This window comes from Triturus cristatus, chromosome 1_2, assembly GCF_964204655.1.
Source record: "Triturus cristatus chromosome 1_2, aTriCri1.1, whole genome shotgun sequence".
Classification (NCBI taxonomy): Eukaryota; Metazoa; Chordata; class Amphibia; order Caudata; family Salamandridae; genus Triturus; species Triturus cristatus.
The window spans coordinates 844,934,982-844,959,410 of NC_140580.1; the positions used below are offsets into that span (position 1 = coordinate 844,934,982).

The 24,429-nt window shown below is 48.8% G+C and overlaps 1 protein-coding gene across 2 annotated transcripts in view; it reads right to left on the reverse strand.

Moving 5' to 3' along the window:
* Positions 1–24,429, reverse strand: part of NOL9 (nucleolar protein 9) — a 261,084-nt gene that overhangs the window by 196,722 nt on the left and 39,933 nt on the right. The window contains exons 3-5 of one of the 2 annotated variants that reach the window (XM_085609003.1): positions 23,599–23,729; positions 22,636–22,774; positions 784–874 (exon numbers count right to left, since the gene is read on the reverse strand). In XM_085609003.1, coding sequence (XP_085465129.1) covers positions 784–874; positions 22,636–22,774; positions 23,599–23,729 — 361 coding nt within the window. Of the gene's footprint in view, positions 1–783; positions 878–22,635; positions 22,775–23,598; positions 23,730–24,429 lie in introns of both variants that reach the window. The other variant, XM_085609002.1, reaches the window with a different exon arrangement.

Here is a 24,429-nt window from a genome sequence, read left to right on the forward strand (position 1 = left end):
TATAGTTTGGGAATAGTAAGTCTAACTCATAGCTTTGATTTCGTTACAGATCTCCTTCCCTGCAGTCCGCTTCCCAACACCCTTTCCCCCATCTGGCCACTCTAATAGTCTGTGCCATAACGGCAATCAGATTTGGAGCTGCCTGGAGGTGGACCCTTCTAGCATTGCGTAAGCCCTGAGGAAACTCATCCCTGACACAATCTAGGCACTACACAATCATGCTAGCCCATATGAATAAAATACATCTTCTCAAAAATGTTCTCATCTGCGCCCTGCCAAATACTTGTTCCAACGAAGATCTGCCTCTTACTGCCCACTTCAGGCCAACAAATGCAAGAAGTGATTTGTTCCTATACTTTCGAAGATATAGCCAACAATGGTCAGCAGCCTACTAGATTTTCTGAAAAGCACTGATGCTCTACTTTTCTAACATAGAGAATGTACTCTGTAACAATGTCATTAGCAAAAAAAAAACGTAAAATTGTTTCCAGCATTTTCCTTTTAGTCATGTGATTTGTCAATTTATAAGTGGATAATCAACAAAATGTGCATATTTTGAAAATATAGCTTCAATAAATATTCACTCTGGCTTTAACAGTTCAACTACTTGAAGTCAACAAGGTCTCAAGAGATATTTATTTTTTTACCAGCTTAAATTAGAGGGATCTTGAGATGCTGAAGAAAACCATCAGACCACAACTATTAAGACCCACATTATTCTAAATAATATTATGTCAGCACACACTGAAATTAATATGAAGTGCCAAGGCAACAGCAACTTACTGGTTAAGTAACTGGTTGATTAGATGCCGGTTAAATGTTGACTTCCCAACATTCCTTGGTCCACTGACTAGGATTACTGGACAAACATCATCTTCTGAAAGATAAACAAATACGATCAACTTCCACGATTAACAGTTGGGGGAAAGAAAAAAAAAAAGCAAACAAAAATATTATACAAAGCAAACCTGCTAACTCTTCCATTTCAAAAATAACCTGCTAGACAAAATATCAAACCTTCCCAAAGAGCAGTGATGGAGGGAATACAGTTGTGTTGAAAAGACAAACCCCAGTTTATAACTTCACAAAACAAGCATTTGCAATGCAACAGGTCTCGCATAAGTTAGTTATTGGTGTTGTAATTACAATCTTGCTTAAAAGATTGCAGACGACAAACGTAAAACACTTTAACTAAAGGTTTCAGACATAAATAGATGGCAGCATGTGGCTTTTGCTTTTAGGTAATCTACGACGTACTGTAGATGGGAGCATAGGTAAGCAACATGTGCTTTAGGGAGATTGCCTACTGCCAAGGATGTGGCGAAATGACCAGAGCTGTTGAGCGGAAAGCTAGGGAACCATGTTGGAGTCACAGCGTTGGCTCACTATCCTGTGTTTCTGGGCAAATTAGTTAATCTCCCCACGGCTTCCAAAAGGCAATGTGTCGTTGAGTAATGCAACTGGTTTTCTTGTAATTTTCTCCAATACTTTTAGGTCCAGTTTGCACTACATAGAACTGCAAAAGAAACAACCAAAAAGCAACCAGCCAGCATACACCGTCGAGCAAGAGCTCACTAAACCGGCTGATTCAGCACACGCACAGCTAGGAGGTATCTGTACACGCACATCTATGACTGCTCTGTACACCCCAATACTGTCCGGCTGTGGAATGTTCTCACTACACACAGAGCGCTGGCAGTGCGCAGTAATAGACACACTGAGCTAGTGTACGGTACTTGAAGTCCTTTACAGCAAATCACTTGTGCGGATTGGATGATTGTTGCGCGTCGGGTTGTGCTTGTTTATCGCATTGGGTTCGGACGTTCTGAGTGTGCCAAATGGGTTCAGGTGAGCCGCAGCGAGTCCCCATAATGTCACCCTGTTTAATTTAAAAGCGCTGCCCGTTTTACGGCCTAACCGGGTGTGCGACGGAATGGTGGTCGTGCAGCGGGGGATGCAATTTTGCTTGTTCTCCAGCTGCAGGTACACACAGCCTGCTTACGGAGATGGAAGGAGGCACGGTAAAGTGGCGGCCCGTATGGCCGGTCGCGGTGCACCGTTTGCGCAGTGGGGGGTAAATATCTATCTCCATTGTGGTACTTGAGCGCCAAATGTCTAGGGGGAAATAATGGCGGCCGCCTCGCATGGTTCGAAATATAGTCCCCTTGACCAACCCAAAATGTCTAGGTGGCATATGATATTTGGATATTCATTTGTGCCGCTGTGGGTCATAAGACGCAATGTTTTTTGTGGCATATTAGTGTTCATGTTATGGTGGTTAGCGATTTACGCAGGCAAAGGCAGCGGAAGGCCGACTCAAAAATTGTTGTTCCCATTGCGCTAACGGCTATTTGAAACGGTTTAGAATACGTGTTTTACGTACATGGTCACAATACTTGTCTTTGCATGCTCAGGTGTAGTAAAAAGAGCATTTGTTTTGTTGAACGTACAAGGTACATCAAGCGGTTACAGCGTGGCACTCTGAATACCAAGGTTGCCAGTTTGATCCCCGGGGGAGGTGGGGTGTCACACAATGCTACTAAACTTTGTTTCAGTGTGATGTTTTTCCTTGTAAAATATCTAAAGTTGTTGCTTCGAGAGCGATAAGAAGTTAGTAATGTCTCTCACTTGCGGACCGATACTTAAACCAATTTATTTGCTTCATTCGTAAAATGTAGATATAATACAATTTTCAGGAGGAAGTTGGATCTCAAATTGCCTTGATGGGATGTTTAAGAAGAGAAGTCAATATCTTTTTGGAATTTAGGCTGCGTGCCTTCAACCCAAATACAGGGATGCAAGAAGGCCCTATATAGGTTGAAAACATTTCTGACTTGTTACTAGGAGTAGAAACAACTTTCTTTGCAAGTACTATTATACGTAATGGAACACATGCCATTAAATATTCAAATACCTCTAAGTTGAGCATCAAAAACAACATGTATGGATGAATGGGGGGGTGGTTTAGCAGGCTGCAAAATGGCCGCACTCTGATCTGAGTGGGCTCTGCCGGCCAAGCCTTATAATCCGGCATGATCCTGCGGACCTGGACTACCCTCGCACAGTGATTCGGGCTCCCTGGGGCACAAGTTCAACATTTCGCATGCGAGCCACTGCACTGTGTTGAGGAGAACTTGGGGGGGGGGGGGGGGGGGGGGGGGGGGGGGGGGGGGGGGGGGTATGGTGCAGGTCCGGCGATGTTGCAGCGAAGGTGAAGAGACGAGACTGCGGAGCACGCCATACGGCAGAGTGCTGCTTTACCTGAGCCCTGGGCTGCCGGCATTGGCCTTGCGGAGACAGCGCCCTCCAGTACCAGACACCAAGTGAGTGGGGTGGCTGCTGTGGGGTGCAGCTGGTGGCGTAGTGGAGACGCAGGTGTCGCACTGCGGAGCCCAGGGCGGCGAGGTGCTCTAGCGGGGGCTTTGTTCCTTGTGATCGATTGGGGCCTTCCTCTGCGGGCTCCGGGCCCTGTGACGAGGTACCACGCCCTCCTCATCTCTCCGCCATAGTCTGTCCCCCCGGAGGCTGTTTGCCCTCGCTGCTCACTCCCTGAGGCCTGCAAGCACGGGCAGGAAAGGAGATACGGCGCACGGAGCCAGGACAGCTACCAGGCCACACGGAGCTGCCAGACCCGGGCCATCTGTACACCCGGGGGAAACACCCCCGCTACCTCATGAGTCCTCTGTGCCTCATTACCCCCGCATATCTTCTTGCGTGGGGCGTTCTCTAGCTAGTTGGCCCCCGTGAATAAATCACCTGCTGTGGGGCGGCCTACGCTGCATCGGGGGGTTGCTCATCACTGCACGGCTGCAGACCAGCATCAGGAGCACGCCGTGATCCACACCCTTGCTGGAAGTGCAAGCACAGCCTGGGCACACTCTCTACACAACTGGATAAAGGCGGCGGTCTACGCATTCGTGCCTCTAGTGCAGACACTGGAAGGCTGTGCCTGCCACCCTGCCTGCTGGACCACTCCGGTTATAGGTGCCGTTTTACTTGCTGTGGCCCCGAACTACTGAGGTCTCCCTATTTACCGACTTAGCCTCTCCTGCACCCTCACGCCGTAATCTGGTGGGCGGGGATACCCCTTGCTAGGTTCGTTGGCAACATGGGAAAGGTTGACGCTAAAGAATCAAAGCTTGCCTTTGAACAACGCAGGCAGACTGAGTCGGCCCCCGAAACCGGTGAGCTGGCAACCCAGACTGAACCTCGCACAGCACGTGATGACGACCTAAAGGCGATCCTGCTGGATGTCAAGGCTAGCATCGGTGGCATTGAATCTAAACTTGACCAGCTGTCTGCCAGCGTTAAGACCGGGGTGGGTGGTGGGGGGGGGGGGAGGGGGGGGCACACGCACACACACACACTTGGAGGCAAGGGTGTCGGATGCAGAAGACCGGCAACAAGCAAAAGCTGCTCCAAATGGACAGAGTACTGAAGCTAATCAAAGCCAAAAATGAGGATTTGGAGGCATGCTCCCGCAGGAGCAACCTGCGCATCACGAGCATGCCAGAGTCCTCCAACATCGGGAAAAGACTTTGTTGAGGAACTACTGCAGGACCTCTTTGGAGAGGTGCTCTCCCCTGTCTTTATTGTGGAGAGGACACACCAATCCTTGGGACTGCAGCCTCCCTCGGGAGCACCAGCCCGCCTGATAATTGCCAAGCTCCTGAACTACCGCGACGTGATGAGTTCTGCTCGAGACAAGGCGAGGTGCGACACCAAGGGAACACGTTGGAATTTTACCCGGACTTTACGCTGGCAGTGCAGGCCACCCAGCGGGAGTGCCTCACGGCCAAGAGGCTGCTACAAAGCACGATGTCTCTCATTCCCTGGTCTACCCCGCCAAGCTGAGAATAAAATCGGGCGAGCAAGCCCAATCCTTCAATGACCCGAAAGCCGCCCTAGCATTTGCCAAAAAACTGAAGCAACAGTGCCACACACCGAACTCACAGCAAACTGATGGCGGAGGAATAGGTGATAAGGTTTAACATAAGAGCACAGTTCTGTCCGTGTCATTCTCTCTGCGGGACAAAGATACCTTAACTATTCATTGCTTAGCCGCATCTCTTTTGGTACTAGCACCCTGTATATTCCCTAGGGTTGTTTACACAAATGCCCGACTACCGGGGCAGCCTGGCTCCCCGTCTTCGTTAATGTACTCTACAGCGCTAATGATTGACTAACTTGTGAGGCACAACTCATTCCTTCCGCATTCCACTGCATTTTGGTTATTATGCCTGTTGAACTGACCTCGTTTTGACTTGCAGCTGCTTCCCCTGGGGACAGGTTGCCTCTATGCTTCCCATTGCTTTGGTTACCAATATCTGACTACCACCGAGGCTTGGCCACCCTGTTCAAATGGCAGGGGTGTATGCCAGGCAGAACCTCCCCACCTTGGGATGATTACCTTTCTCTTTTGCATTGCTAATTCTCCAAGTTGGAGGTCCCTGGGCTGCTCAACCTAATTGGGGGGGGTTGGAGTGGGTGGTGGTAGGGGAGGACTACCCATTCGGGGTGGATACCCACCTCAAGGGGCTTGCTTCCTTCATTGTTTGGTTTTGAATGCTGTTGTGGTATGCAATTTTTAAATCAATGTTTATCACGACACCTACTGCAGTCACTCTTGAATCAAACCTTGCACTATCCACTACTCAACATCTCCATGACACCACAAGATGGAGACCACATTTTGGACATGGAACATTACAGGCCTAAATGACAATCGTAAGGCACGCCTCACGCACGCACAACTTATCAGACATCAGGTGGACATTGGTTTCCTCCAGGAGACCCACCTCCACCCTGCTACCGCTTCCAGGTTGCAATCACGGCACTGGGGTGAATTCTACTCCTCCTTCTATTCTAATTACTCCAGTGGCATTTCTATCCTCTTACGGAGAGGTCTCCCCTGGCACAACACCCATTCCATTATTGACTCTAAGGGTAGATGTTATCCTAGATGGCACTCTCTTCAATCAGCCCTTAGTCCTAGCAGCACTCTACGGCCCCAATTCAGATAACCCTGACTTTTCCCACACGAGTTTAGCAGCTCACATCTTCCCTGGGACCCCCACTCCCTGATCTGGGGAGGCGATTTCAACATAGCTCCCGCACTAGCGCTAGACCGCTCTGGAGATCGCGCTCTACACCCTGGCGATTGCCCCCCAATGTACTCCGAGACGCAGTTTTCCGTGACGAAATTGGCACCGCCATAATTGCCTATTTGAACATAAAGTTGGGGCGGGGGAGTCTCCTTTGGGAGAACTTCGAGGGTGCGATTCAGGCAGAGTGTCTCTCCAAGCAGTCTGGGGTGTTGAGATCCATCCGGGGTACCCTGGAGCGTCTGAAGAACGAGATTAAAACCTTAGATCTCCTGCAGTCCCAAGATCCCTGCCCTGCTACCCTTGCACTGATCAGAGCCAAAATTACCGACTTCCATGAAGAGGCAGATGGGGAGATCGCATTTCTTGGCAGAGAGGTGCACGCCAGTCGGTATGGCGAGGGTGATCGCCCCAGTAAAACCTTTGCCAATCTTCTCAGACAACAACATGCCTCCTCCTATAATACAGCTCTGCAGGATGAGACATCGGGTAGAACAACGTCCCCCACAGAGATCGTTGCTAGGATCTCATCTTTTTACTCCCAGTTATATACTACTGGCGAGGTGGCCCCGCGCGAGGTTATGGACATATATTTTGACACCATTGAGCTCCTATGGCTTAGCAACAGCCACCAGGACTACCTGGATGAACCATTCACTCAGGAGGAGATCTCCACTGTTATTGTGGGGCTCCTGGGTGATAAGGCTCCCTGATTGGATGGCCTCACTCCTGCAGTCTACAAACAATATGTGCCTCTTCCCTCTTCTGGTTCGCACTTAGCTGCAATGTATAAAGATTGACTCGAACGCAGTAGCTTTCCCCCATCGATTCGCGAGGCTTTGCTCACCCTCCTTTTGAAGCCGGATAAATCCTTGCACCCCCACCCGAGCGCTGCGATTCATATCGGCCTCGGTCTCTTATTAACACTGATAATAACATTTATGCCAAACTGCTGGCCACCCGCCTTCTCCCACTCATGTCGCTAATTGCTCGCCCAGACCATCCGGTTTTATTCTGGGGCGCCCCACCTCCTCCATCATATTAATCCCAGTCTCCCGGCTGTGGCTGCACTATTGGACGCAACAAAAGCCTTTGACACTTGAGTGGCCTTTCCTCTTCTACCTCCTCCCACACCTGGGATTCAGCCCAGACTTCTTGTGTAAGATACGACTACTATACACGCTCCCAACGGTTCGCATCAGAATGAACGGGCAGGTCACTGACCCCATTTCCATCTAGAGAGGCAGCAGACAGGGGTGCCCCCTCTCACCCATGCTTTTTGCCATCGCCATGGCGATGGCAAAAAGCATCTGGCAGCCCATCTGCACCAACACCACACACAACGGGGCATCGGCTTCTCTGCCCGTGCCCTTGTCATTTCCCTGTACGTGGATGAAGTCACAATCTTTGTCCGAGACCCTCAGGAAAATCTCACACACATGAGGGAGGTGGTGTGGTTGTTTATCTGGTGTCCAAGTCAATTGGAGCAAGTCGGTCCCCACAGACGCCACAAAGCCCTTCACCCCAGATTACCCCTTTGTTTGGGCATCGGGCCCCACCAGGTACTTCGGTATCTGGCTGAGTAGGGACGTGGACGAGCTCTGGAAGTCTAATTTTGTCCGGGCAATGGATTGACTGGAGACCAAGATCCGCTTGTGGCAAAAACTCTATCGCTGGACGGATGCATCGCCATTGCCAAGATGGTGGTGCTCCCCAAATTCTTGTATCTCTTTTTAAACATCCCCCATCCCTCTCACGTCACATTTCCTTCCGCAAATTACGCTCCAACATCATAACTCTGGTCTGGGTAGGGTGACAACATAGAAACGCTTAGGACATCCTTACACTACACTAGGTCCGAGGCAGAATGGGTGCCCCAGATTTCAAGCTATACGCGCCGTGTGCTCAAACCAGCTTCCTCCATTTTTGGCTCCATCCCATGCCTTTTCTATCCCATGTGGCGGTCGAAAAGATCTTTCTGCCCCATAGCTGCTTTGGACAGAGCTATTTCTCCCGTCTAGGCACCCGTGCAGTGAGATAAATACGGTTGAATGCCTGCGTTGGGCTTGGGACAGGCTGCGCAAACACACAGGCGCCGACACATTGTACACCCCCCTCCATGAACCTTGCCAGCAATCCCCCCCAATTGCAGACAGCAGGCATGGCCCGCCACGCAGCCCTCCTAGGACTCAACACTATAGCAGACGTTTAGCCTGAAAATACATTTTTCACCATTCACGAAAATGCTGCGCAAATGGATAAGCTATTGTACTATCAGATTAGAGCGACTTGCAGAGAAGATAACCCTGCGTTTCTGCAGGCCCCCCCAAGCCAATGCCGCCCTCGAATTTGTCCATTCCTCCAGCTCCCCGCGCAAGCTGGTCACTAAACTGTATGCCCTCTCACTTGCCAACTCTTCCACCAGCACGGAGCACGCCCATACTGCATGGAGTATAGACTTAGATAGGAACCTTCCTCAGGAGCACTGGCTCTACTGCTTCAACCATACCAAGCGCCTCTCCCCCAACTATCGCCTGCGGCTAATACATGTTTAAATATTTGCATAGACTCTACGACTCGCCTGTATCACTACATAAGATGGTCCTACTCGAAAATGACAAGATGCGCGCGGTGCGCCGCTCCTGGCGCAGACTCTCCTCGCCTGTCCTGACGGTGCCCCAGGGTTTACACCTTCTGGCAAGGGGTGTGCGCAGCCATTGACGCCATCACGCTTGAACGCATCACTCCTGATCCCCCGTTGTACCTCCTAGGTTGTGTAAAACACATATCTGACGCCAACCGCAAACTCACCGCAATGCCTCTAGTGCTTGCAAAGCGCAAGGTGTCCATTCGTTGGGGGTGCAGAATGGCGCCCACGGATAAGAAATGGTTAGATGACACGGCTCATTGACAGACAATGCTTGGTGAATTCTGGGATTTGATGCCGCCAGCCAGCAGACACCCAGACATATGGGCCTCGCTCATTTCTTACCTGCAAAGTTTGGCCCCAGACGGCTCACCAACGGACTCCCCATCACAGACATTCCAAACGCAAGATAGCACCTCCTCATCAAACCGGCTTATTTGTGCTTCCCCAATTGTGCCTTAATTATCACTGTCAGGGATGGGCTGAGTACTGTGCCAAGTTTGGCCAGTCTTCATTTTCCAATGTGAATGCAAGTGTAACTGTGTCTGCATTTCTGCTGCACTGACGACTTGTAACGTGTTGTGATTTCCTTTTCAATAAAGGTTTGGGGGGGGAAAAAAATGTATGGATGAATAAAGATTTATTGAGCACAGACCTAATTAGAGGGGAATAGAACGCAAAGGGTAAGAGTCACCCCCCACCTCTCCCCGCCCTCCTCTCTTTACTATTAAGGATGGACGACAATGAATCGTGAAATTTAGCGTTATTGTTGGTTTATTGTGTGGAGATGATGTTCTCTAAAGGTGGGTCTTCATTCTATTTCAGAATTGCAGAAGGGTTGTGGTAGTTCTGTGGATGGTGATACAGTTTTGGATCCAGGAAGCAAAGACGGAGAAGGCCTGTGTTCTGGTTTCTCGTTTTGCAATTTTTGTATTGAGACTGGTGATGTCCGGGCTTCTGGTGTGGCGTGGTCAACCTGAAATGATTTCTTTGCCAAGCATGGAGAGATGCTGATTCACAGAGCTTGGTGCGCGATACAGCTTTTCCCAATGCTAATGATGTTTCAAGGGGAAGCCAGTTAAATCCTATTAGCCTTGAACTTCTTAAGACACTTTAAGGAGACCTGCTACCACACATAGGATGTCTTTCAGGTGAGTCACCCTCTCTAGGTTTGACAGTGGCAAGGTTTGGATCATTGTACTGAACTTTACTTCAGGGACGTAGGGTTTCACTTCCTTCCAGAGGAAATTGGTCTCTTGGTTTTCTCTGCAGCATGTTCTTTGAACTAGAAAGAGACCCATTTGCCCAACTCCCCAAGTCACCCCTTTAACCAAATACTTTCCAGTCACAGTGATCCCTATTAACCTACCCAGCAACCTTTGCTCGCCATCTAGGACCTTGATCTTCTTAACAAAACCAGTGCATACACTTTGGTTAGACGTCTACTCCACACAATCCTGGTGCAGCATGCATCCGGGTTGCACACTGATGACCACTTTATCTCAGTTCAAAGAAAATGTAAAAACATCACCCCCCTCTTCAAACAATTCCAAGGACATGCCAAAGTCTAAGCCTATTAAAATATTCCCAGTCAGCTTGTGTGACCTACAAGTCCATGCACTTACATGATCAGTGCTATCTTGATGACAAAACACCAAACTCTGCAGGTGTCAAGACACAGCTCCTCCCTGATAAGCAAGGAGGTTCTATGAGATAAAAGCACTCGGTACTGACACTGACTGGCAGCTCACAATTTCGAATATTGGCAAGGCAAACTCTACATTTCTTCCTGAGCAGATCTAACAAAATGAGTGCCGTTAAATTAGGTATAGGTTATTAGTTTAGAAATGCCATGTGTATAAAGAGTGGGCCTTTTCTTGAGGGAGTTGGGCAATGCTTCAGGTGCACCCCGTAAAATTCCAAGAAACACTTGCCTCATAGTCAGGTTAACTCCAAATAAATTACATTACCTATGTGAAATAGAATTTATTGTATATGTTCCATTTGTTATGAAAGTAAGCATACAAATAAAAGAGGGAAAATATTTTTAATGAGGTAATATCATTTCTTCCTCTTTTCAAAAAGAGCGCTCCCAGGTTTGTGGAATGTACTTGCAACAATATCTGGAAAATACTCAGTGGTCAAAACACGTTTCCACAGTTCTCGGATGGCCTGAGTGTACGTTTTCAGAAAATACCTTCGGAGAGCAATCACATCTATTCTTCACACACTATTTTTAGCAATCAACAAAATAAGATACACTCAACCTTATGTTAAAACTGCACAATCTTCCAATTAGATGACAAACTGCATCTGACCAGGCTAAAGGAGAACAATTCCAGCTCCATGTTCTCTCTCTGAAGCATAAAATATTATATCTTTGAACAGGACTTCAACACACTAGTCCATGCCATGGAACTATCGAGAGTGGCCAAAGGAGACACCTTACTCACTTAGCAATGCAAAAGGTCTATCAATGACATGGTTTTGATCTATTGACATTGAAAACTTTTTTTCCTTCAAGAAAAAGTTATCAAGTAATTGCGTTGTAAATGACAATGTCTTTCACACTCTGTTGACCCCCGTAAAGCTCATCAGCATGTGCCCGCCAGTTTGAGCTTGAAATGACACACTGCATGAGTATTTTTCCAAAATATGGGAGATTGCAGGCATTTCGATTTGCTGCAGGCAATGTTTGTGCTAATATCAAGACAATGTCAAGAAAATCAACAGTATAAACCGGCCCACAGGGCATAAACAATGTACACAAACTGTTAAAAAACAGGCCACGCACTGGTCTGTCAGACCAGCCCATTGGGCACTGCCAGATTGCCCTGGGCCACTCCGAGCCCGTAAATACTTTCGGTAGGAAAGTACCCGCACTTCTCTGTCACAAGTACATACTCCCAGGTAGTGAGCACCAGTGAGTCAACATTTCCATATCAAGCAGTACCTACAACCACACTGTTGTTGCACGCACCCGTTTTCCCACTTATGCACTATTTTACTAAGATGGTTCTCTTGCCACGAGCGCTCTGGTGTAGGGTGCCCAGCTAGCATGCAGCGTATGAATGCTTTCTAATAAATAAATATGGAGGAATGTATTTAATGAATAATTACACAACCGTTTCCTGCCAATTCTAGCACAGAAAGGAATCAGATTCGTGATCTCCAAGGGCACCGTGGGAGGGGGATTTGGTGCCGAAGTGCTCACTGACTTGAAAACGTGCCAGTTCAAACATGTGCACGCACCAACCATATTACATGTCTGGAACAGTAAACAATTGTGATGTCAAAGTACCTTTCCCTAGTTGAGATTTCCATTAAAGACCGCTATAATTAACGGAGCTTTGAACCCCATATTTTGACTAACGTTACATAATCTGTTTTGTTGTTGGGTGACAGCTGTTAGGTGTACAGGTTTGCATGCTAAAATTCAGCACAAACTTCCAATGTGGCACTCAAATTATGTATTGTGCCATTTAGAATTTACCAGGAAATCAACGAGAGTTGTGCTCAAAAGCTAATCCATGTGAGCCTAGAAGCAATCTCCTTTTCTGTTCCTACGAAATGCTATGTTAAGCTCCTTTACATTTTAGTTCAAACACAATATAAAGGTTGTTTTTGCATCATTTATTTCCACTACAGAACATGTGTTCAGTCTAAAAACGAACAGGACTAGGGTCGCACTAGCCGACCACCCTACTGGCTTTTCCTGCCCTCGAAAACAGTCACTGGATGCAAAGCGCCTTAGGTGCGCCAGTTAATGATAAACAGTTTTTAGGGAACATTTACAGAATGAATATGCTACTTACCAGTATGCATCTGTTCTTGGCATGTAGGGCTGCTGACATTCATATCTGTGCATAGATCGCCGCCTAGTGTTGGGTCCGGATGTTTGCACGTTGTTGTCCTGGAAGAGTCTTCGAAGTATCCTTGGATAGGTGACTCCTCCCATGGACTACAGTGCGCATGGGCATCCTCTCCATCCTCAGATTGTTTTTCGCCATTGTGGCAGTGATGGAGTAGATACAGAAAGTGATGACCATGCTTGCAATAATTCTGAGAGCTGCAGCTGCGACAGGCGCCGGGGAGGAGGGAGGGCGATATGAATGTCAGCAGCCCTACATGCCAAGAACAGATGCATACTGGTAAGTAGCATATTCAGTTCGAGGCATGTGGGCTGCTGAATTCATATCTGTGCATAGAATACATAGCAGTGCCCTCTATTGGCGGCGGCTACCCGTGCCAGCTGCAGCGGTCTGAAAAAGTGTTTTGAGAACAGCCTGTCCTACAGCTGCCTGCTGTTTTGACTGCACATCTACGCAATAGTGTTTTGTAAATGTGTGTGTAGTGGACCATGTGGCTGCTCTGCATATATCATGCAGGGGAATATTTCCTAGGAAGGCCATGGAAGCCCCCAACTTGCGTGTTGAGTGGGCTCGTGGTGGAATAGTTAATGTGCGTTTTGCCTTTTGATAACAGATTTGAATACACTTAACTATCCATCTGGCTATCCCTGCTTTGGAGATGGCGTTACCTTTGTGGTGTGGGGCAAAGGCAACGAATAGTTGTTTTGTCTTCCTGAAGGGTTTAGTCCTGTCGATGTAGTACATGAGGGCCCTCCGTACATCTAGTGTATGTAATGCCCGCTCTGCAACAGTTTGTGGGTTTTGGAAGAAAACGGGCAGTTCAATAGTCTGGTTCATGTGGAACTGCGATATTACTTTGGGCATGAATTTGGGGTTGGTACGTAGTACGACCCTGTTGGCGTGAACCTGAATAAATGGCTCTTGAACGGTTAGTGCCTGGAGTTCACTAACTCTTCTTAGGGAAGTGATCGCTACCAGGAAGGCTACTTTCCAGGTAAGGAATTGAATCTCGCATGAGTGTAGAGGTTCAAAGGGTGGACCCATCAGGCGTGTGAGGACCAAGTTGAGGTTCCACATTGGAGCCGGTGGGTGACTAGGTGGAATGACTCGTTTGAGTCCTTCCAAGAATGCTTTGATGGCAGGCACTCTGAATAGAGAGAGGTGCTGCCTGGTTTGCAGATAGGCTGATATTGCGGTCAAATGGACACGTATAGAGGTGTACGCCAGATTGCATCGGTATAGGTGTAAGAGGTAACATATGATGTCGTGGATGGATGCGTCCAGCGGGTTAATGTCATTATTACCGCAATAAATGACGAACCTTTTCCATTTGGCTGCATAGCAAGCTCTTGTAGTGGGTCTCCTGGCCTCCTTGATGATGTCCATGCAGTCAGGTGGCAGATTGAGATAGCCAAACTCTAGGACTTCAGGAGCCAGATCGCCAGGTTCAGCTGTTGCGGATCTGGGTGCTGAACCTCTCCATGGTTCTGCGTCAAATGCGCGGGTTTGATCCGCAGCCTTTGATGCGGTACCACGGAAAGTTCGAGGAAGGTGGTGTACCACGGCTGGCGTGCCCACGTGGGAGCAACTAGGACGAGTGTCAGGGAGTGTTGTCGGAGTTTGCGAGCCACCAGCGGTATCAACGGTGCTGGGGGAAAAGCGTACGCAAATCTGCCGGACCAGTTCATCCATATCGCATTGCCCTGCGACTGCGGATGTGGGAATCTGGCGGCGAAGCTTTGGCATTTTGCGTTTTCGCTTGTCGCGAATAGGTCTATCTCTGGGTGACCCCACTGCTGGAAGTACGGTTGGAGTACTGATGGGTGTAACTCCCACTCGTGCATCTGGTGGCTGTGTCTGCTGAGCAGATCCGCCATCTGGTTGTCCTTGCCGGGGAGGTGTTCTGCCATGAGGAACATGTTCCTCTGAATGGCCCACTTCCACATGCTCTGAGCCAGATGAGACAACTGTGGAGAGTGTGTCCCTCCCTGTTTCTGTATGTAGTACATTGCGGTCATGTTGTCCGTCCGGATCAACACGACCTTGTTGCACAGATGTACTTTGAAAGCCTTCATGGCCAGGAAGATTGCCATCAGTTCCAGAAGGTTGATGTGCATCTTCTTCTGTTGTGTCGTCCATAGTCCCTGCACTGTGTAGTGTAGTACATGAGCTCCCCATCCCTGGAGAGACGCGTCCGCTGTCAGTACTATTTGTGGAACAGGCTCTTGGAACGGTCGCCCCTTGCAAAGGTTTTGTGGATTCCACCAATGCAGAGAGTTGTATGCCCGACCGCTCACCAACACTAGGTCTTTCAACTGTCCTTGAGCCTGATTCCACTGACGTGCTAGGCACTCCTGAAGTGGGCGCATATGTAATCTCGCGTGCGGGACTATGAAGATGCAGGAGGCCATCATGCCTATCAACTGCATAAACACTCGCGCTGGAAGCGAGTGATTGTGTTTGAACTTGGAGATCAGCAGTTGTATGCTGTTGATCCTCACTAAACTTGGCTGAGCTGAGGCCGCCAGAGTGTCTATAGTCGCGCCCAGGTACTGTTGTACGTGTGCGGGCTGGAGATGGGACTTTGGGTAATTTAGTGAGAATCCCAGACTGTGAAGAAGGTGAATGGTGCGGGACATATGGCTTGCACATTGCTGGGCCGACTTCGCTTGAACGAGCCAGTCGTCTAGGTAGGGGTAGACGTGTATATGCTGCCTCCGTAAGTGTGCTGCCACCGTAGCTAGGCACTTCGTGAAAACCCTGGGCGCTGTTGTCACGCCGAAGGGAAGGACTTTGAACTGATAGTGCTGCCCTTGAACAGTAAACCTGAGGTATTTTTTGTGTGAGGGGTGGATGGGTATGTGGAAGTACGCATCCTTGAGGTCCAGTGATGCTAGGAAGTCTCCCTGCTTGAGAAGCGGAAGGACTTGCTGTAGAGTGAGCATGTGAAAGTGCTCTGAAAGAATGTACTGGTTCAGGGGTCTCAGGTCTAATATAGGCCTGAGCGACCCGTCCTTTTTTGGAATTAAGAAGTAGAGGGAGTAAACCCCCGTGCCCTGCTCGTGGATGGGTACGAGCTCGATAGCGCCTTTTAGAAGCATACTTTCTACCTCTTGCTGTAAGAGCGTTAAGTGCTCTGAGGACATAGGACGGTTTCTTGGTGGTATTGTGGGTGGAGTGGAAGTTAACTCCAGACAGTAACCGTGTTTTATAATATCTTTGACCCACCTGTCCGTGGTGATGGAGTTCCACGTGGACAGGAACCGTTGTAGCCTTCCCCCGACAGGTGTTATGTGGTCGGGAGGAAGGGAGAGGGCGTCACTGCTTGTTCTTGGGGGAGGACCTGGTGTTGCCGTAGCCACGTCCTCTGCCCTTGGTACTGGAGCCACGATAGCCACCTCGGGTGTTCTTATCGTAGGTGGTCTGCGTATTACCCTTGTTATATGTTTGTTGTGACCCCTGTCCTCTACCTGCCCCCTTGTTTCCGGGGCGACGAAAGGAGCCGCTCCGAAAGGACTGAGTTTGTAGGGCGCCCATGGACTTTGCAGTGTCCGTGTCCTTTTTTATCTTCTCGAGGGTGGTGTCAACCTCAGGTCCGAACAAAAAGTCGGGGTTGACGGGCTGATTAAGTATATTGTTTTGTACCTCAGGCTTGAATCCTGAGATACGTAGCCAGGCGTGACGTCGTAGGATGACGCTAGTGTTGATGGCCCTGGCAGCCGTGTCTGCAGCGTCTAGTGCACATTTAATGGCAGCATTTGTGAGTAGCTGTCCCTCTCTGATAAGGATTTCTGCACCTTCTTTGTAGGGGTCAGGGAGGTGCTGAAGAAGTTGCTCCAGTGTGTCATAGTGCGCTCTATCGTAGCGAGCGAGGAGCGCTTGAGTGTTAGCTATGCGCCATATGTTTGCAGCTTGTGCGGCAACTCGCTTGCCGGAGGTCTCTAGCACCTTGGACTCTTTGTCCGGGGGAGGAGCGTCACCCGTTGTCTGCGAGTGTGCCCTCTTGCGGGCATTCGCCACAACGATGGAGTCGAGTGGTAATTGGCCTCTGATGTAAGTAGGATCCCCAGGTGCTGATCTGTATTTTTTATCGATCCTGGGGTTTATCACTCGTGCCCTGGTGGGTTCCTTGAAAATGTCAGTGGCTGGCTTGAGGACCCCCTTCAACATTGGCAGAGTCTTTACATGTCTTTCTGAGGATGCAAAGGTGTCCATTAGAAAGTCATCTTCGATGATATCAGAGTGAAGCTGTACATCATGGTTGTTTGCCGCACGTTCAATCAGAGCGTTGAACGCCGCAGTATCCTCTGTGGGTGATGTTTTTGGCCCATATAGTTGTGTGTCCTGTGCATCAAGAGGTGCACTGGGGTCTGCAGGGTCGCCCCAAGTTTGGTCAGGGTCCTGCTGGTCATCAGGGTCCGTGTCCACATGGTAGGGGACTTGTTCATCCAAGTAGTCCCCCAATGCATCCGTGTCGGAGCGTGTGGGGGAGGCCCGGTGTGGATCCTGGTAGGGTGAATAGAAGGGTTCATACAGGAGAGGTTCTGAGTCCACAGGCAGCTTCCTCTTTAGCGGGATCCTGAAAGGCTCCAATGGCGGTTCCGAAGTTATCCTTCGGCCGTGGAGAATCATCCTGCCAGTGTCGGCGTCGATGACGTGTGACGGAGACGGCTCGACAGGTGTAACCGCAGTTTTGGTGACCTGTGTCCTGAGTTGAAACGCCTTCGGGATTGTGGGTGGAGGCAAGCCGAAGGTAATGCTGGTCGGCACCGACGAAACCGCCGGAGCCGAACCGGAACCCGACGGGTCCTGGAGGGCGTCCTTGGATCTGCAGCCTGGCATCGCGCCAGGCCGTACTCGGGGCGCCTTAGAGGTCGTGGCCCCCGCCAGGGTCGTCGAGGCGGCTGCAGATATCTTCTGCGCCCGTGGCGCATCGAGTCGAGGTGCGGAGATCACCGTCGACGTCTTCGACACGTGAGGTTTTGGTGTCGTCGAGGGAGTGCTGCGAGGCGTAGCAGGCGGGACGGCCCTCGGTGTCGGTGGCGTCGACGCCGGTAACCGGGCAGGTTTGTCGGCGCCGATGACCTTCTTCCGTTTGTCGACTCCCATGTCGCCCGTCTCGAGTTCGGCACCGAAGTCTCTCTTGGTGCGGTCGGTGCCGACCCGGTGCGCTGGCGTCGAAGGTGTTGAAGGCCTCGATCCGACTAGCGCCACTTTCAGTTTCGGTTTCGTAGGAACCTGAGCAGCTTTCGGTTTCGGTTTCGTGGAAGGGAAACCAGCTGGCTTAAGCGGTAATGGCTGCCGCTGAACGTCCGAGGCCGGGCCCGAGGGCGGGGCCGAAGGACTGCGTGATAGGTCTCGGGTAAGGCCCGAAGGCGATCCCTCGACCGGAGCCATAGTCTGTGGCGCTGGTGAAATTTCGGTCTGAACAGGTAGGCCTTGTTCATCATCGGAGCTACTCTCTTCGGCTCCTAAGGCCTCCTCGTCGTCTCCTACCTCGGTGTCGTCTTCACCTCTGTGGAAGAGTGACTCGTCGGCCTCGTCCGATCCGGGTTCGTGTTCGTGTTCGGAAACGGGACTGGAGGGTAAGACTTCTACTTCTTCGACGTCGTCAGCCTCGTCGAAGATGTCAGCTGGGGCCGGTGCCGCGTGCTGCGCTTCGAGCCTCGCCGCTCGACGATTCCGCAGAGTCTTCTTTGAACGGAACCGGGCACAGGCCATACATGTCGATTCGTCGTGGTCCGGCGAAAGGCATTTGTTGCACACCGGATGGACGTCGATGTGTGGGTACTTCGCATTGCATACCGGACACCTTTTGAATGGCGTCCTGGATTCCATCGTCGAAGTAGAGTCGATGGACAGGCAAATGCGAACAAAGTCGGTGCTGAAAGTTAGTAAACTAACAAAAAGTATCGAAACCCGATCGATAAACAGTACCGACGCGAACTAAAGGCCTTGTGGCCTCGACAAAAGTTTTTCCTAACTTGAGCTAAGATAGCACATCCGAACCCAATGGCGGAAAAAAACAATCTGAGGATGGAGAGGATGCCCATGCGCACTGTAGTCCATGGGAGGAGTCACCTATCCAAGGATACTTCGAAGACTCTTCCAGGACAACAACGTGCAAACATCCGGACCCAACACTAGGCGGCGATCTATGCACAGATATGAATTCAGCAGCCCACATGCCTCGAACTGTTATGTTCTCTAGGTGAAACAGAGTTCACGCAGCTCGGAGTAGATTGATGTTTTAATAAAAATAAATAAAAAGGGAAAGCTAGCCAAGACTTCGGGGACATCAACTCTGAAATCGCAGTTAGACTAACAAATCAAATCGCATTATTTTCACCTTCTATATTTGTAAATCTAACGTGCGAGCACTGCCCATGCAGATGACTGTTGCGTAACTTTTAATGTGGCAGCGTAAAAAGTGCGCAAGGCGTTCGTGTGTGATAAACGATCTGTGCATAAACTATTACAAGACACGTTGATGCGTTTTAAACAGCAGTGATTTAAATATCTATCGCAGAGTAAACAGAGGGGTTATCCTTTAGGCTGCTTAGTCTACCGTTTGTTGCCAGAAGGTGGCGTCCAAACCCCACCTTCGAGGTGCTTTTAGCCATTGCTGCTCCTTAGAGAAAGAGAACAAGCGCGGCCGCGAATGCAGCGTCCCACGAGTGGTGTGCACGCATGACAAGCGAGAGCCCATGCTTTGTTCTTGTCAGGCGAGAGCAGATGTCACGTGTAATCCCCAAGTGCAGAAACGCCACGCATGCACATCTGTCCGTCCGCACGCTTCTTTCCATCCGCGTGCACGCTTGGGAATCCGTATTGAATCCAAAAGGCACTCGCATGGCAAGAGCAGCGCATGTGCACTGCTAACGCCAGGCGAGACCTAAAAATAAAAAAAATAGAAGAGACGCTAGATCGGGCCACTGATCAAGCAGAGCAGTTTAAGACAGAAGACGAGCACATGCAAGCGACACTCGTTAAAGTGGCAGAAGCAGCGCACACCGCAGGACAGGGAGAAGGGGCACTGACAGAGCAGCGCAAATCACAGGGCAAGGAGCAGGGGCACTGAAAGAGCAGTGCACACCACAGGGCAGGGAGAAGCGGCACTGAAACACATCACAGGGCAGGGAGAAGCGGCACTGAAACACCAGAGGGCAGGGAGAAGCAGCACTGACATGGCAGCGCACACTACAGGGCAGAGAGAAGAGACACTGACAGAAACACACAGAGGGCAGAGAGAAGCAGCACTAACGGGGAAAAATAGCCTACAGGGTTGGGAGAAGGGGCACCGACAGAGCAGCACACACCACAGGGCAAGGAGAAGAGACACCGACAGAAACACACAGAGGGCAGGGAGAAGGGGCACTGACAGGGCAGTGCACACTACAAGGCAGAGAGAAGCAGCACTGACAGTTCAGCACATACCAGAGGGCTGGGACAAAACGCACTGACAAACGCACACCAGAGGGCAGGGAGAAGGGGCACCGACAGCGCAGCACATACCACAGGGCTGGGAGAAGGGGCACCGATGGCACGGCAGCACACCCCATAGGGCAGAAACAAATACCCCAGACATGGCAGTACACACATCACACGGCAGGGAGAAGGAAACCAGACAGGGCAGCGCACAACAGGGCAGGGAGAAGGGGCAGCGCACACAACAGGGCAGGGAGAAGCGGCACTGACAGGGCAGCGCACACAATGGGGAATTGAAAAGCGGCACTGACAGGGCAGCGCACACAATGGGGAATTGAAAAGCGGCACTGACAGGGCAGCGCACACTATGGGGAATTGAAAAGCAGCACTGACAGGGAAGCACACAGGACAGGGAGAAGCGCCACTGATACGGAAGCGCAGACCACCGGGCAGGAAGAAGCGCCACTAACAGGGAAGCACACACCACCGGGCAGGGAGAAGCTCCACTGACAAGGCAAGCACAGGGTAGAGAGAAACTGCTCTGGTAAAGCAGCACACGGACAGAAATGAGAGATCTTCGCAGTGAGGGCAGGGAGACCGGCATGCACTAGCAGAAGCGAGGGAGACCCATTGTGAGAACGTAAGATGGAGAATGACCTGCGCTTGGAATGGACAGGAGGATGCGCTCAAACACAGGGAAAGGCAAACGCTGAAACTGAGGGTGCACTGATCGCGCAAAGGAGCATGCAGAGCAGCTGCGCTAGTCAAGCGAGCCAGCAAAAAAGGATGACTGCCCGGAGGTCGTGATCAGATTCGGCAACAGAGACAGAATATACAGCTTCAGAGTGGGACGAAAAGTATTGACAGGGGAATGGAAAGAAGAGCAGAGTCAAGGAAACAGATTCGGTCATAATATGGCTGTAGCAGCTAAAGAAAAAGATCCAGTCAATCAGGTAGACCGAAAAAGAGACAAAGAACGCTGGGGGACAGTGAGCACCAAGGTAGCGCTTATAGGGTGATGTGAAGGAGGTACATCTATAAAAAGCTGGGATACCGTGGGTCTCCCTCCTCGCAGGATGAAGAAGAACATGTGCTTGCCATTGCAGGAAGACAGCCAATTGTTTATATTTGCATTGCGCTTTCACTTTAAGTGAGAGCGTAATGCAAAAACAAACACGCGGCTGATGTGGAGATAGGAAATTGCTTCACAACAGCCGTGAAGCAGACGAGCAAGTCCGGATGAGCCGGACTAAAGGGAGAAAGGGCAGTGGCCAAAAAGCTTCATTTTCAATGGGAAGCCAGAGTTTAGCATAAACGCTGACGCGACCCAATGAAAAGGATGTGCGGGGCTTCAAGTCACCTTCTGAAATCTCCTCTCTCACTATGTCTCGCTGAGTGAGCAGCGCATGCGCTGCAAAGCTAGGCGAGACCTAAAAATCAAATGGTCACTCTTAAAAGAAGACACACAAAAGGCTGAAGAAGCAAGACCTATCTTTGGCTCCCAGAAATACAACTGCTCATCCTAGCCTCACTAAACTGGCTTCCAATTACAAATGAGTTTTTAAATCGACTGCCTGCTTGATAAAGAGATTATCCTACACGCACTCAATTAGCAGGCTTGTAAACCATTTCAGGAGGAGAAGGCATGTACATTGTGCATTAACTATCTAATCCAGCTTACAACACAGTGTTCTAGAAAGCAAAGAACTCAGCCAGTCTTGCACCCAGTTATTTGTATCCCTAAAGTTTGGAACACCCCTCCATCGCCTGGAACCAAAACAGATGATCTTTCAATAGCATTTAAAATGAACTGAAGGCTTGGATTATTAACAGGCCCTTTCTGTAAGCCTCAACATTCCTTTCGCTTCTAATCACCTATGAGGTCATGGAAATGGGCTCCCAATATTGTTGCTATACAGCCATTTTTAGGACCACAAGTGAACATTAACATGATCACTATTAATAAACTCTTTGCCAATTTCGTATAATAAACATATTATATATGCTCACATGATAAATTAGGTTAGTATAAATGCCCAAATTGAGGCATGCTGCATTTTACGTAGTCTATATTGTTCTGCAACTAACATTTATTTTTGTAAAATGTTTTGTAAAAATGCTGCCGTTATTTAAAAACATGTGCAAAAATATCTAAGACCAAGTACTACACTTTCACTATAGATTATATTGTATGGCTGACTCTTGAAACCCATACTGAATTTCAAACTATATAAATATGAGAACTATATAGATATTGATACTACAATCCAACTGGTTGTTTTTCTGAGTACTCCTATACCAATGCCATTTAGTGTACAGCACACTGCACCAGAGTTACCATTAGTGCATCTGGCTACAGTTCATACAACAAAACACAAAAGAAATGCAATCATGCTGGGCTTTGTGACATAGTACACATTTGACACATTAACACATTCACCTAGGTTGGGAGACACTTTGAAAAATGTACACACAAAGACAAAACTTTCTACAGGAAAATTCTACAGCTTCTTGATCAAGTAGATCTAATGCAATTCAAAAAGGAAGAACCAGATCAATGGCAAATTCTCATTTCAATACTCACCGATGCATGCTTGGATCAATTTTTCAGTTGCTGCTATGCAGCTCTTGGACATCACACAGGCACATTCAGCATTAAGTTTGCCAATACCAGCGCTAGCCAGAGCAGCTTCCTCAGGTGAAATGCGAGACATTTTCTCTTTCTGTGAAATTTAGGAATAAAAAAAAAAAAAGGCTCTAGCTAAAAGAATACAAAGCAATACGAATCTGAATATCACAGGCAGCAGCTATTATGCAGGCTCACACACTAGTGCTACCACTCAAATGTATTGAGCTCTCACAGACATTAACAGCAGCCAATCTTCAATGCTTAGTTCTAGACGGCTGGAGAACACCATTAAAAGCTTTACGGGGATAGAGGATTAAAAATATATATATATCGCACAAGTCAAGAAATAACCATAGCACTAGGAGGCCTTTAGTAGCAAGGAACCAAGATAAGATAAATAAGAAAAATTCCCACCACAACCTGAGTTATAACTCATGTCAGACAAATCTAATTCAGAAATGCAATAGATTTATTCCTAAAATCAGGGTGTCCTTTTCTAAAAATTCACACATACTTTTGCATGAAAAACAAGAGTTTCATTTGTGATAAATAAGCTCAGTTGTCCTAGTCACAATCAAGCATATACTTTTCATGCAAAAAAAAAAGTTGTCAAGAAATGCCAACATTATATATAGCACAGTGAAATTGGACAGACAGACACACATTCACAAAGTCCTGCAAACTTCAAACTCAGGCCCTGGGGTCAGCACAAAAGTTCAGACATCTTTATAAAAATAAATTCCAAACAAAATTCCCCTTGCTCCATCTTGTTCCTCTACCTTCACTAATGCTGCTGGTCTGCGTTTTCTGAGATCTCATGCGTCCTCTAATTTACGGCATTTAGCTGAGATATTGTAAAGAGAGGGCCAGGAAAAGCTGCTCACAAATTAAACACAATCACATCCGAAAAAGACATACCAGTTTTGGAGTAAAGATCTTTGTGTACTCTTGATGACGGAGGATGAAGCTTGTGATTCTGTCTTCCAGACCCTCTAAAAGGACAATGGAACATAGGGGGGTGAAGTGAGCCATAAGGGTCCGTCTGCCAGCTGCAAGGTAATGAATACACTTATTACTTAAGAACAAGAAGTGACCATCAACAACTGTACTATTACTGACAAAACGACCATATCTCCAAAATAAGACTGTCATTGTTCTGTGCTACAAGTTTATGTTTGACATTTCAAATGGATGTGGCATGAGGCAGCTTTCATTTATAACATCTGTTTGCTTGAAGCAATGTTTTGTACTTTGCACTTGTCCAGCGCACCCTTGCCGAAAATTGTGTCAATGGAGATCAACTCCACTGTAAGGAGAGTTACCATTTGTGCATCTGGCTACAGTTATTACAACAAAAAACACAAGAAAGGCAGAGGCGTGAAGTAAATTGTTTCAGAATAGAGTGTAGTGGCATAGAGTGGAGCAATGCAAAGCTCAGGGGTTTTATTGGCAGAGAGTGTGGAGTAGAGTGGCGTAGGATTCATTAGTTTTGAATACAGTGGTGTAGAGTGCATTGGCACAGAGTGGAGTGGTGCAAAGTAGTATGGTGCAGAGTAGAGTGAAGGAGTAGCTTCTCCTTAAGGGCGAAGGAGCGTGACCCCAGTAAACAAATGCCCCCAGACTGAGAAATAAAATGGTTATAAAGTTTATCACCATTTTATTTTTCAGCTACCTGTACTGAATAGTGGGTCAGGACCGGGCGGGGCAATTGCAGCTGAGTGGCAGCTGTGCACTTCTGTTTAAAGCATG